The sequence below is a fragment of the Dromaius novaehollandiae genome, chromosome 2 (genome assembly GCF_036370855.1).
Source record: "Dromaius novaehollandiae isolate bDroNov1 chromosome 2, bDroNov1.hap1, whole genome shotgun sequence".
Lineage (NCBI taxonomy): Eukaryota > Metazoa > Chordata > Aves > Casuariiformes > Dromaiidae > Dromaius > Dromaius novaehollandiae.
This window is the reverse complement of record NC_088099.1, coordinates 680,001-693,148: the sequence shown is the minus strand read 5'-3', so window position 1 is coordinate 693,148 and position 13,148 is coordinate 680,001. Positions and strand designations below refer to the sequence as shown.

The window sequence follows — 13,148 nt, the reverse complement described above, 5'->3', positions numbered from 1 at the left end:
GGGAGGGGTGGCAGGGCCTGGGGACGCGTTGCCATGGGGACAGGAGGGGTCGGGGAGGCGTTGCCATGGGGACGGGGTGTTGCCGTGAGATGCCAGGAGGGGTAGGACAGACTTCACCATGGCGATGGGGTGTTGCATAGGGCCAGGAGGGGTAGCGGAGCCGTTGCCATGGGGACGGGGTGTTGCCACAGGGAAGGAAGGGGTAGGGGAGGCCTTGCCATGGGGACGAGGTGTTGCCATGGTGCAGGGAGGGACAGGGGAGCTGTTGCCGTGGAGTCATGGAGTCAGGAGAGGCGGAGGAGCATTGGCGGGTCAGGGACACCACGAGGAGGCCAGGGACAGAATGGAGAGGTCAAGAAGAGCACGGGGATGCCAGGGAGGGGACGAGAAGGTCCAGGACGGCACAGGGAGGTCAGGGATGGCACGGGGAGGTCAGGGCAGGATGGGGAGGTCAGGGACACCATGGGGAGGTCAGGGTGGGATGGGGAGGTGAGGGACACCACAGGAGGTCAGGGACAGCGTAAGGAGGTCAGGGATGGGACAAGGAGCTCTGGCATACCACGGGGAGGTCAGGGATGGGACTTGGAGGTCGGGGACACCGCAGAGAGGTTGAGGTGGGATAGGGAGGTCAGGGATGGCACAGGGAGGTCAGGAAGAGCATGGGGAGGTGAGGGACAGCACTGGACCCTGGACTTCAGGAGAGCAAGCTTTGGGCTCTTCAGGGACCTGCTTGGAAGAATCCCATGGGACGGGGCCCCAGAAGGAAGAGGGGTCCAAGAGAGTTGGCTGATATTCAAGGTTCACCTCCTCCAGGCTCAAGGATGGTGCGTCCCAGTGAGGAAGAAGTCAAGCAAAGGGGGCAGGAGACCTGCCTGGATGAGCGAGGAGCTCCTGGCAGAACTCAGACAGGAGAAGGAAGCGTGCAGAAGGTGGAAGCAGGGACAGGCCACTTGGGAGGCATGTAGGGACGTCGTCCGAGCATGCAGGGATGGGACTGGGAAGGCCAAGGCCTCAACCACTCCGTGATTCTGCGATTCCCGCTCCACCATGCTGTGTCCATCATCCCCGGACACGCACAGCACGGGTGAACTCCAGGCTGACCCAGTGCAGCAGGGCGGGATGGGCTGCGCATGGCCAGGGCACGTGCTGCGGCTGCTCCTTGAAGCTGGGCTGTCCAGCAGCCCCAGGCCACCAATTTGCTGAGCTAAAGCAGCGCCAGCTGCCAGGCCCTTTCTCAATGACAGATTATCTCGACTTGAAGGCTTTTCCTCTGCAGCCGCTGATCTCTCGGAGCAGTAATCCTGGCACAGCAGGTTGCTTTTGCCTTGCAAAGCGAAATCCCACGGAAGCGAGTGCAGTGAAGTGCTGCTTTCCCTAACGCGCTCCCTGCGCGCTCTCAAGGCAGCGTCTGAGGGTCTTAGGCTGAAGTCTCAGCTAGTCGTCCCCACTCGGGGCTTGCTCTGTTACGAATTCCTCTGAAAAACAAAGTGTTGCAGAAAAGCAACCAAAGCGCCAGCAGGAAACGCTGCCGGGAGGGGAGCGTGGCCGCTCCGCAGTCTTGGGGGACGTCCTCCCGGGAGCCGCAGGGACTGGCACCTGCCGGGCTCGGATAGCGCGAGGACGAGCGCAGTGCATGGATGCGCAGAGTGAGAGCGTTGAATCGCGTTTGGCACAGACGAGGTTTATACCCCGCTTCCCCGGGAGGAGGGGAGAGGAGGAGGAGGTGCTGCCTGCCCTTCAGCCCCCCGTCAGCGAGAGGGGTTTCTCCTCAAAGCCGGCGCAGCCCTGCCTAACGCGGTGCACCTCTCCATTTCCGAGCAGCCAAGTTATCTCACAGTGTCACGATGACGCAAAGGGAAGCAGAGCTCTATTGCCTTCATTAGGCAAAGGTTACGCGGTTCAAACCGCGGCGTCACTGAGTTCATCCTTTGATACGGTGTTGTACTTTGCAAGAACAGCTGACCTTTGTACATTGTTTGGTTGTAGGGCTGATCCTGCAACCCTTACTTCTACAAATTATCTTTACTCATGCAAATACAGGTAATTTCTCAAATTTTATTTGTAATTCTGTCCAGGTTCCCTGCCATTTGTCAAAAGGAAAGTGCAAGTTCAGGAAGACCTAATGCCCGAGCACCCCATTCCTCTCATGGACAGCAGAAATGGGGCGGCAGGGAAGCAGTTTGTGCAGGTGCACGTATGTCTGTGGCAAATAATTGCAGCTGACTCTGGAGAGGACGGGAAGTCTGCAAAGCGCAGGAAAAGCCTTCAGGATAAGCGTTCATCAGCAGAGAGGACTGACCGCGCTCTGCAGCTGCACTCCAAATCTGTGGATTCAGCAACTGCAGCAAAATATATTCTGGTTTTCTGCATCGCAGGGAGCCTGAGACGTCCGTGGCAGCGCCTACGGCTTGGTGGAGGAGATGCTTCCTGATCGCCATGAGACGTCAGGCGAATGAAGACCCAGGCCATGACCAGTTCTGTCATTGTTCCCACACTGGGGCATCGTTATCAAACACTTGATGGTGCTCTGTGTTGTGGAGTTGCTACAGACGGGTGTAGTCGAGACACAGGAGAGATTTATCCCATATCAATTCAGCATTGTGACTGGAAGAGCTGGGGATGTGGTCAAAGTTACAGGAGATACTGAGCCGACTGGGTGAAGCTGCAGTGCTAATCCAAGAAACTGGGCAGAAACAGAACCGATTTGCAAAATACGTGGTGTTCATGCACGACAGCTGTATGATGATTGTTGGATCCCACCAGCATTGTCAGGGATGGCAAGAAGAGTTTGAAGGAAGCACCAAAAAGACCGTTTTGGAGCGAGGGCTGTCTGGCGTGCGTTTCATACAGCTGTACGGGTGTCGGGGCTGAGTCCGTTGCCTGGAAGATTTGTAACCACTTCTCAATATACATGTGCAACTGGAGTGTTAAAAGACTTTTCAGTTTTGCTGAAAATGAGTACCAGCTATTCTATCACAGCAATGGCTATCACTGTTTCCAGCCATAGCAAGGTAGCTAAAAGTGTTCCCAGCTTTCAAATCTTTCCTTTTGCTACAAAATAAGTCCTTTATTCAGACCAAGAATTTTCTGAGAATGAGTTTGGCAGGATTTGCAGCCCACCATCTCACAAATTGATCCATTTGACATGCATGTTACAAATGCGGAGGGGATAGTTCCCTGGCGGAGGAGCATCCTGACTTGTGGGTGTCCCACTTCAGGGAGTTTTCCTGCTTCTTGTGGTTGGGATTGATCGATACACCCACAGGGATGCGATGGAAATTTCCATCAGGAACTTGACAGAAAAGGGAGCCACGATTGATGGCAGTAAGCATTTTAATCAGTTCTGTCATCTGTAAAAAATTTTAGGAGATCACAAAAACAACAGATTTAAGTTCTCAGCTCACACACCAGAAATGGGCGAAGTGCTTTAGCAGCTCCAGAAATGACAGTAGCTATCGTGAAGATAGCACAGTTTCGGCACAGTTTCTCTTTGCTCTTCCTTCACGTAGAGCAGATTCTGAGAGAATATTTTTGCTTACTCAAGGCAGTGTCAGCTCTTTGCCCGCTGGCTTACCCATCAAGTCTATAAAAGGAATCCTCTTCATGCAGCCTAACGAAAATCACATGTCCTCGGAAGATCGCCGTGTGTATTTGCTAAAGCCCTCCTTCAGAAAATACATTCTCCAGAAAATGATGGAAAGGTGCTGAGAGTTTAGTGGAGTGATCTATATGATCCACACTAGTCATTATGGTAGGTAGGTATGCAGGTCATTATGGTAGGTAACTGCTCGTATTGCTTGTAATAACTGAATATTGGCTGGTGAAGGATTTTTCACATCCTGACAGTCGTCACCAGGGAATAGGAAATACCTTGCACAAACAAATGGTTGATGTTGGAAGGCTCATATGGTAGGTGATGGTCAAATCATGGGGTAACTCATTGCTGATGTGGGCATCACCGCACCTCACGACCGGGAAGGCTCCCAAGAGCAGAGATCATACCCCAGCCGCCCGCACACCCTCGGAGATACTGCCGCTTGCGCAGTCTCCGGGGCTGCTGCTGGGGATGGGCTCCAGGGAGGAAGAGTGGAGGATTTCCTCGGGGGGGGTCCCCAGCCCGGGCACCTCTGGACCCGTCCCTCGTTGGGGAGCGGGGTGCGGATGGGACTGCCGCTTGCTGCTTGCCCCGCGGGGTTTGACCCAGCTGGGTCCGTCCGTCCGTCCGCGTCATCGGCTGGGGCTCCCGCTGGCTGCCGGGCGGGGGGGGCTGCAAACGGCAGGGCAAAAATTGCAATTCCCCGGTCCCGTTCCCCCGTCACTGGGCTTGCCCAAACGGGCGTCTCCCGCCTATCTGCCCGGGACTGCAGAAAGTCAGCCGGGGAGACCCAGCTGCTCTCCTAGTCCCGCCTTGCTAAACTGGGCGTAGAGCAGCCCAAAGGCTCGGGCAGCCCCGGGGCAGGGCACCGCGTGAGACCTGCCCGCGCAAAGCCGTTTCTGCTTCATCCGCACTGGGGGGTTGAGGGCCACCGGCTGCAAAGGTGGGCAGCGAAAAGGAGGGAGAGGACCGGATTTGGGGAGATGGGCACCGAGCGCAGTTGGGGCAGCGGGGAGAGGCTGGGCAGGACCAGCTCCGCTCGGCCTGCCGCGCTCCTGCGCACGCGACGTCCCGGCCCGAGGAGGCACCGCTGGCGGCGGTGGCGGTAGGACCAGTCACTCCGACAAAGCTCCCTCTCCAAATACACCCGGAGAGGGAACCGGACTTCCCCCTGTCTGCGCTGTACTGGCAACTCGTTGCCACTCTCTGATCGGCTCTAGTCCATCTTCTCTGCTGTCACCTCCCGTACATCAAAACTCAGCGCTGCTGGTCTCCAAGAGGATGCTGCTGAGCCCCAGACCGCGCTTCAGGCCACGGCCGTTGTTCCCCGGCCACCTCCCTCCCTGCCGTGATGCTTCCCAGCTCCCTCACCAGCGCTTTCGCAAGTCGCTGCCTTTTTTTTGTGCATTTCACTAACAAAGGCAGTAAATAGTCCCAGCCCTACATAGCTCCTCGCAGGGGTGACACTGCTCCAGCTCCACCTCTTGTCAGCTCCTTTGCCAGCTCTTTAGCCACCTGGGTGTTTTTCTGCTGATCCTTGTCTTCACTTTAGCTAACACATCCCCGGTGACAGCTCTCAGATGCCAGATCCGTGTGATCTGCAGGGCTTTGTTTGCTTGGAAACTCACTTTCCTCATCAAGGAAAGACACCCGGTTAGTCTGACGTAATCTACTTTGCTGAGAATTATCCCATCTTCCATTTACCGGTCTTTTCCCCAGAAATTGTTCCCAGGTGAACTACCTGGGGTTGTTTTCACCCCCGCAGGAGCAGCGCTCGCTGCATCCCGGCGTGCCGGACGAGCCCCAGCGCCGTGAAGCTCCCGCTGCTGCGGCACCAGCGATTTCAGGCCCCGTTTCCCAGGACTCGGGGCTCAGGACTGTGCAGCCTCTCCGAGCCCTTGGGCATCGCAGCTCCGCACCCGTGTCCGCGACACCTGCCTCTGCCCTTGGCATCTCTGCTGGCAGCTCCGGCAAAGCACGACCGAGGGCGACCCGAAGCAGCCCCTGCTCGGGGACAGGGACCGAGGGGCTGGGGGCGCGGGGAGGACGCGAGGGTCCCGCCGGGCTGGTGCCAGCGGTGCGGAGCTGGCAGGGGCCGGAGGACCCCGCGGAGAGCAGCCGGGCCGGGGCAGCCCCCGCCTGCAGCGCGGGCAATCATTAATGAGCCGCCAGCTGCGGCCACGGTGCTGAGCACAGCCCGAGGCCGGGCACGATGCGCGGGGGCAGCCGCCTCCTCCTCCTCTCCTTCCTCTGCCTCCAGCTCGGGGCCCCCGGCGCAGGTAAGGCCACCCCCGGCCACCCCGGCTGCAGGGCACCTCTGGCTGCCGGAGCGGGGAGACGGAGGGGGGAGGCCGGCACGGGGGTGGGCAGCAGCCGGGCAGCGTGATGGAGCCCGGCACAGCACAGCCCCGGGGAAACCGGGCTCAGCCAGGCCAGCGCCTGTGAGCGAGCCAGGATCAGCCGGGTCGGTACCTTCGGGCACACGGGGCTCAGGCAGGCCGGCTCCCGCTCACCCGTCGGGCTCAGGCGGGTCGGTTCCCGCACACACGCCGGGCTCAGCCGGATCAGTTCCCGCACACCCGCCGGGCTCAGCCGGATCAGTTTCCGCACACCCGCCGGGCTCAGGCAGGCCGTGCCGTAGGCGAGCCAGGCTGCGGGCCGGGCCAGCCCTGTCCCCCGTGGAGCAGCTGCATGGAGCGACCTGGGGGCTCGACGTGCCGCTGCGAGCCCGGCTTCACCCCCAGCGCCGGGCAGGGCTGCGTGCCAGGTACGGCGACCCGGGGACGCGGTGGGGGACCCGGGGAGGGCTGCACGCCAAGCAGGGGGGACCTGGATGTGGGGGGCGCTGGGGCCGGGTACCCGCAGGGCACATCTGGGGCAGAGCGAGGTCTGGCAGCATCCGGCCTGACCCGGCCCCCCCTGAAGCCAGGACGTTCCCGGGACTCCTGTCACCGCGGCAGCCGGTGCCCGTCACCGTGAGCCCCGTGCCGGCCAAGCTGGAGCGGCTGGTGAGCGGGGCGGCGGGGGGCTCGGCGCGGCACGGCTCGGCCCGGGGGGGGGCTGCGGGGGGGAGCCAGCCCTGAGCCGAGCCCCGTCCAGTTCCAGCGCGTCCTGGGGGCCCTGGACTCCTGCGTGTCCTCGTCCGTCCTGGAGCCGCGGTGAGTGCTGGGGACGGGCCGGGCCCCGCGCTCCGCCCGCTCCCACCATGGGGCCGGGGGGGGGGCGGGGGGTGCCCAGGCCCGGCTGACGCGGTGGCCGTCCCGCAGGTCGGGCAGCAAGGGGGTGACGGTCCTGCACAGCTTCTCCGCGCTGTCCTCGGTCACGGCGCGGCAGGTGGAGGAGGCCGTGGCCCGGTTCCGGGAGCGGTGCCGCGCCAGCGACCCGGGCTGCCGCTTCCTGCGGGACATCGTCTCCTACCGCAGCGCGTGGCGGTGCCGCGGCCCGCCCGGGCGGGGGGCAGACCCCCTCCGCCCCAGCCCCGCACCCCGGTCCTGCCCCCCCGCAGGGGACCGGGGGGGCAGGGGGGACGGGGCGCCAGCCCTGCGACCCCGTCTCCAGCACCTGCGTCTTCCAGGACGGGCTGCCGCGCTGCTCCTGCCGCCCGGCTACCGCGCCGCGCACCCCATGGACCGCGCCTGCACCCGTGGGCCGGGCCGGGCGCGGGGGGCTCCAGGCAGCACAGGGGTCCCGGTCCTGGGTGACATGGGGGTCCCAGTCTTGGGTGGTGCAGGGGGGGCACCAGGCAGCACGGGGGTCCCGGTCCCAGGTGACATGGGGGTCCCCCTCCCGGGTGATGCAGGGGGACCCAGTCCCGGGCAGTGCAGGGGTCCCGGTCCCAGGCGGTGTGGGGGTCCTGGTCCCGGGCAGTGTAGGGGTCCCGGTCGGCACGGGGGGGCCCAGTCCTGGGCAGTGCGGAGGGTCCGGGCCCGGGTGGTGCAGGGGCTCCAGGCGGTGCAGCAATCCCAGCTCTGGGTGGTGCGGGGGTCCCGGGCGGCACGGCGATCCTGGTGCCCGGTGGCTCGGGGGTCCCGGTCCTGGCCCCAGTCCATGTGGGGGGGTCCAGCCCCGGCGGCCGCAGCCCCCACGGCGCCTCTCTCCCCGCAGCCTGCCGCAGCGGATTCCGGCTGCAGGACGGTGCCTGCCGCAGGTGAGACCGGCCCCACAGCTGCCCCATGCCCCACAGCCGCCCCACAGCCGCCCCGTGCCCCACCGCGGCAGTGTGGCTCAGCCTCGTGTCCCCCCAGGTGCCCCTTCGGCTTCGGCGGCTGGCAGTGCGAGGAGCGTAAGTGCCGTGGGCCGGGCCATGCCGTGCCGGGAGAAGCGGGCTCCGCGGTGAGCGCGGCCCAGCTCGCCGGCCCCTCTCTGCCCCGCAGCCTTCCTGCTGGTGCTGGTCCTGGTGTCCGTCTCCGGGGGGGCCCTGCTGCTGCTGCTGCTGCTGCTGCTCGCCTGCGGGTATGGCCCCCCCGACCCTGTGCTCTCCTGTCCTCGGTGCCCCCGGTCCCCCGATCGCCCTGGCCCTCGGCGTCCCCCCCCGGCCCTCGGTGCCCCCCGGCCCCAGTGCGCCCCTGCTCCCCCTCCCCGCCGCAGCCCCCCCGTGCACCCCGGCCCTGAGCGAGGAGCTGGGTGCTGCCCCCGGGGGGGCAGAGGGGGTCGCCGGGTGCCCCAGCGCTCGCCCGGAGCCCGGCGGTCCCGCACCCCCCGGCAGGACCGTGGCAGCGGCGGCGTTCCCGGGATGGGCCGGGGTCCCCACCGCCCCCTTCCCGCAGGAGGGCCCGGCCCCCCCCGCCGCCGCCCCCGCCGATCCCGGCGCGGGAGCTAAGCCTGCCCGGGCTGCGGCCCTGCTGCGCCGAGACCCCGCCCGGGGCCCGCGGGGACCGAGCCCACCCGGTGAGCGGGGGCGGCGGGGCGGGGGCGGCCCGACGGGGCGGCCCGGGACCCCGCGGGGCCGCCGTGACGGCGCGCTGTGCCCCCCCCCCCCGCAGGGCGCCGGCGGCCCCGGCTTGGAGACCTTCCTGGGGCCCCGGGGGGGCCCGGCCGGCGCCCGGCTCGACGGCGAGGACCGCGGCGGCGGGGACGACTTCTGACGGCCCCCGCGCCGGGCGGAGCGGGCAGGGGGGCGACTGCCGGCCCCCCCCCCCCGTGTCATCCGCGAGAATAAAGTGGAAGCAGAAGCCGCTCCGCGTGTGCTGGGGGGCACCGGCGGCAGCGCGGGGGGGGCGGGCCGGGAAGGGGCACCGGGGAGGGGGCACGGAGCGCCCTGCGGCGGGGGCCGGGCGCTGCCCCCCCGGGCCGGGGCTGTGCCGGTGCGCGGTGCGGGAGCTCGCGTGGGCCCGGCCCGGGCCTGGCACGGCCGTTATCTCGCCTCGTCCCTGGAGTTTGATCGCGGCGAGGCCATAAATAGCGGAGCCCCCGGCGGGGGGGGGGGGGGGGGGAACGGCCGGGCGGCCGCGGGCGGGGCGGGGCGGGGCGGGGCGGGGGGGCGGCGGGTGTTCATTAACCGGCGGGGCGGGCGCGGGGGGGCCGGGCCCCACGCGTGGGCTGCTCCCCGGCTCGCCCCCCCCCCCGCGCTGCCGCCACGGGCCGTGCCGCAGCCCCCCCGCCGCGAGGGACCCCCGCGGGGGTCGGGGGGGGCCAGGCCGGGCGGCGGAGCCCCGACGGCGGCGCTGCGCGGGCGCTGCGGCCGGGGCAGCCCGGAGCCCCGACCGCCCCGGGCCCCCCCGGGCCCCTCCCCGGCCCCCCCGCGGGGGCGTGTCGGCGGCCGGGCCGGGCCGGGCCGGGCCGGGCCGGGGCGCGGCGGGCGGAGCGCGGCGGCGAGCGGCGGCGGCGGCGGCGGGAGCGCAGGTGCGGCCGGGCGCGGGGCTCCGCCGGGGAGGGGGCCGCTTCGGCGGGCCGGGCGGGCGGCGGGGGTGCCGGCTCCCCTCCCCTGCCCCTCGCAGCCTGGGCCCGGCAGCGGCCGGAGCCGGTGGCCCGGCCTTGGCCCCGGCCTGGCTCCCGGACGGGGCTGACCCCCGGCCCGTGCAACGCGCGGAGGGGCGGCGGGGGGGGTGTCCGTGCCCCGGAGCGTGGCCGGAGCCGGGGGCAGGCGCAGGGAGCCGGGATGCGGGATGCGGGGTGCCTGCGGGTTTCCAGGGCGTCGGAAGGTGAGTGCAGAGCAAAGCAAGGGCATTTCAGAGCGTGAAAATACCTGCAGCGGCTCCGTGCTCTCTGACGAGAGAAGCTGCCCCTCTGGGAGCAGGACATGGGGGGCCCGTCCTCACCTGCGCGCTGCCAGGCTGCTGCAGGGCGGGTGCACGGCTCGGGGTCTGGGGCGGGCGGGGGCACCGGGGGTGCAGGACCGTCCCGCCGTGAACAGGGGTCCCGCTGTGACCGCGGCCCCGTGCAGCCCTGCCTCCATCACAGCCACGGAGGCCAGATGCCTCCACGCCCATCAGCAGCGCCGAGAGGGCATTTCCAGGTGCCATAAAAGCCCCAGAACAAAGCGAAGGCTCCCTGGGCCGCATTCACTAGCCCATCTGGGGAACGGGCCCTCCGTGCTGCTGAGCAAGGCCCTGCGTCATGCGGGAGGAGGGCATTTTTGGGGCAGAGCCTGTATCCCGGGCACCTTTGAGCGTTTGGTTCGGCCGCTCTGACCCCCATCTGGTGCCGAGGGAGGGCATCGCCCTTCTGCTGGGGCGAGCGCTGTCCCAGGCTCTGCTCTTGGCAGACCGTCAGCCTCGCTGCGCACCCCCCGTCTCCTGCCGCCCCCCCCCCGGGCTCGGGTCCGCAGCATCAGGGGGTCCCGCTGCCCTGACCGGTCCTACTTGTCCCCAGGTCTCCCCGGGAAGGATGTGGCTGCTCGCTCTCGCCGGGGCGCTGGCGGCGCTGGGCGTCGTGGCCGGCACCGACCCCACCGTGCCGCCCCCGGCCAAGGCCTCCATCTTCGCCGACCTGAGCGCCGCGGAGCTGCGGGCCGTGCGGGCCTTCCTCATGGGCCGCCCCGAGCTGGGGCTCTCGCCGAGCCACGGGGGGCCCCTGGCCAAGAACAGCATCTTCCTGGTGGAGCTCCTGGCCCCCAAGAAGCGGCTGGCCCTGCGCTACCTGGACCAGGGCGGCCCCGCGCCCCAGCGCCAGGCGCGGGCCGTCGTCTTCTTCGGGGCGCAGGCGGAGCCCAACGTCACCGAGTACGCCGTGGGGCCCCTGCCGCGGCCCAGCGCCTACCGGCCGCTGCGGTTCAAGGGCCGGCGCGCCGTGCCCTTCGCCGCGCGGCCGATGACCCTGCTGGAGTACGAGCTGCTGCACCGCAAGCTGGCCGAGGCCACGGAGCCGCTGTACCGGCTGCTGCGTGAGACCACGGGCTTCTGGTACCACAACTGCACCGAGCGCTGCCTGACCTTCTCGGACGCGGCGCCGCGCGGGCTGGCGCCCGGCGAGCGCCGCAGCTGGGTCATTCTGCAGCGCTTCGTGGAGGGCTACTTCCTGCACCCGGTGGGCCTGGAGGTGCTCGTCGACCACCGGGACCCCGACCCGCGGCGCTGGGCCGTGCAGCGGCTCTGGTACAACGGGCAGTACTTCTCCAGCGCCCGGGAGCTGGCCGAGCGCTACGAGCGGGGGCAGCTCCCCGCGGTGCGCCTGGCCGACCCGGCGCCGCGGGAGCTCTTCTCCAGCTACGTGCCGCGCGGGCGCTTCGCCACCGGCACCCCCACCGACGTGCACGGCGCCAAGGTGTGCGAGCCGCAAGGCCGGCGCTACCGCCTGCGGGGCAACCAGCTGGAGTACGGGGGCTGGAGCCTGGCCTTCCGCCTGCGCTCCTCCTCCGGCCTGCAGCTCTTCGACGTGCGCTTCAACGGCGAGCGCCTGGCCTACGAGGTGAGCGTGCAGGAGGCCGTGGCCTTCTACGGCGGCGACACGCCGGCCGCCATGCAGACCAAGTACATCGACGCCGGCTGGGGCATGGGCTCCGTCACCTACGAGCTGGCCCGCGGCATCGACTGCCCCGAGGTGGCCACGTACGTGGACGCGCACCACCTGTACGACGCCGACGGGCCGGTGCGCTTCGCCCGCGCCCTCTGCGTCTTCGAGCTGCCCACGGGCGTCCCGCTGCGGCGGCACTTCGACAGCAACTTCCAGGGCGGGTACCACTTCTACGCGGGGCTGGAGGGGCAGGCGCTGGTGCTGCGCACCACCTCCACCGTCTACAACTACGACTACATCTGGGACTTCCTGCTGTACCCCAACGGCGTGCTGGAGGCCAAGGTGCACGCCACCGGCTTCATCCACGCCACCTTCTACACGCCGCAGGGCCGCCGCTACGGCAGCCGCGTGCACGCCCACGTCCTGGGCAACGTGCACACCCACCTCGTGCACTACAAGGTGGACCTGGATATCGCAGGTGCGGGCCCTCCGCTGGGCTGGGGTCCCCCCCTGCACCCAGATCCCCCCCCCCCGGCTCCATGGGGCTGGGTCTCCACCCCTGGGACCCGGGGACTCGGGAGCCTGGTCCCCCGGGGACCCGCTGAAGGAGCCCTGCAGGCGCGGCTGCAATGCAGGATGCAGGCGCTGCCCTTGCAGCAGGGCATCGCGGGGCTGGGCGGCACGGCGCGGCGTGCCCCGCCGGCGCTCACGGCCTTTCCGCTTGCAGGCACCCAGAACAGCTTCGAGACGATGGAGCTGCGCTTCGAGAACATCTCCAACCCCTGGAGTCCGGGCGAGCGCGTGGTGCAGCCCTGGCTGCACCGGCAGCCGCGCCGCAGCGAGCGCCAGGCCGCCTTCCGCTTCGGCAGGGCCCTGCCCCGCTACCTGCTCTTCTACAACCCCCGGCAGCGCAACCGCTGGGGCCACCACCGCAGCTACCGCATCCAGCACAGCTCGCACGCCGGGCCGGCGCTGCCCCGCGGCTGCGGGGAGGAGAAGGGCATCGCCTGGGGCAGGTGGGGCCGCGGCCGGGCGCTGCTGGGGGGCCGTGGGCGCCGGGGCGGGGGGTCCCCGCGGGGCTGATCCTGGCGCTGCCCGTGCAGGTACCACCTGGCCGTGACGCGGCACCACGAGAACGAAGACACCAGCAGCAGCCTCTACACCCAGAACGACCCCTGGGAGCCCGCGGTCAACTTCGAGGGCTTCATCCGCAACAACGAGAGCATCGAGGACCAGGTGGGGCTGGTGGGGGTGTGGGGCAGGCTGGGATGGAGCAGGGCCGTGGGGCTGGTGGGGGCTGTGGGGCTGGCGGGGGCCGTGGGGCAGCTGAAGGCTCTGGCTGGGGGGTGGGCAGCCGTCTGGGAGGGCCCTGCTCCGGGCAAGAGGTGCCGGGCACTGGGTGCAGTGTGGGGTGCGGTGCGGGTGCAGTGGGGCCAGGCCGGTGGGTGTCCCCCACGCGTGTGGCCGTCACCCGCCGACGGCTGCGGTGCCCCACGGCAGGACCTGGTGGCCTGGGTGACGGTCGGCTTCCTGCACGTCCCGCACGCCGAGGACGTCCCCAACACCGCCACCCCCGGCAACGCCGTCGGCTTCTTCCTGCGCCCCTTCAACTTCTTCGACGAGGACCCCTCGGTGGCGTCGCGCAGCCCCGTCATCGTCCGGC

At 68.2% G+C, this 13,148-nt stretch overlaps 1 protein-coding gene across 1 annotated transcript in view; it reads left to right on the top strand.

Annotated features, from left to right (window-relative positions):
* Nucleotides 1-6,866: 6,866 nt before the first annotated feature.
* AOC1 (amine oxidase copper containing 1) overlaps nucleotides 6,867-13,148 on the top strand; it is a 6,542-nt gene continuing 260 nt past the window's right edge. Inside the window, exons 1-7 of the mRNA XM_064505558.1 lie at nucleotides 6,867-7,742; nucleotides 7,840-7,877; nucleotides 7,969-8,047; nucleotides 10,406-11,963; nucleotides 12,213-12,501; nucleotides 12,589-12,721; nucleotides 12,986-13,148. The exon at nucleotides 12,986-13,148 is cut by the window's right edge and continues 260 nt beyond it. Coding sequence (XP_064361628.1) covers nucleotides 7,389-7,742; nucleotides 7,840-7,877; nucleotides 7,969-8,047; nucleotides 10,406-11,963; nucleotides 12,213-12,501; nucleotides 12,589-12,721; nucleotides 12,986-13,148 — 2,614 coding nt within the window. The 5' untranslated portion in view covers nucleotides 6,867-7,388. The remainder of the gene's footprint in view (nucleotides 7,743-7,839; nucleotides 7,878-7,968; nucleotides 8,048-10,405; nucleotides 11,964-12,212; nucleotides 12,502-12,588; nucleotides 12,722-12,985) is intronic.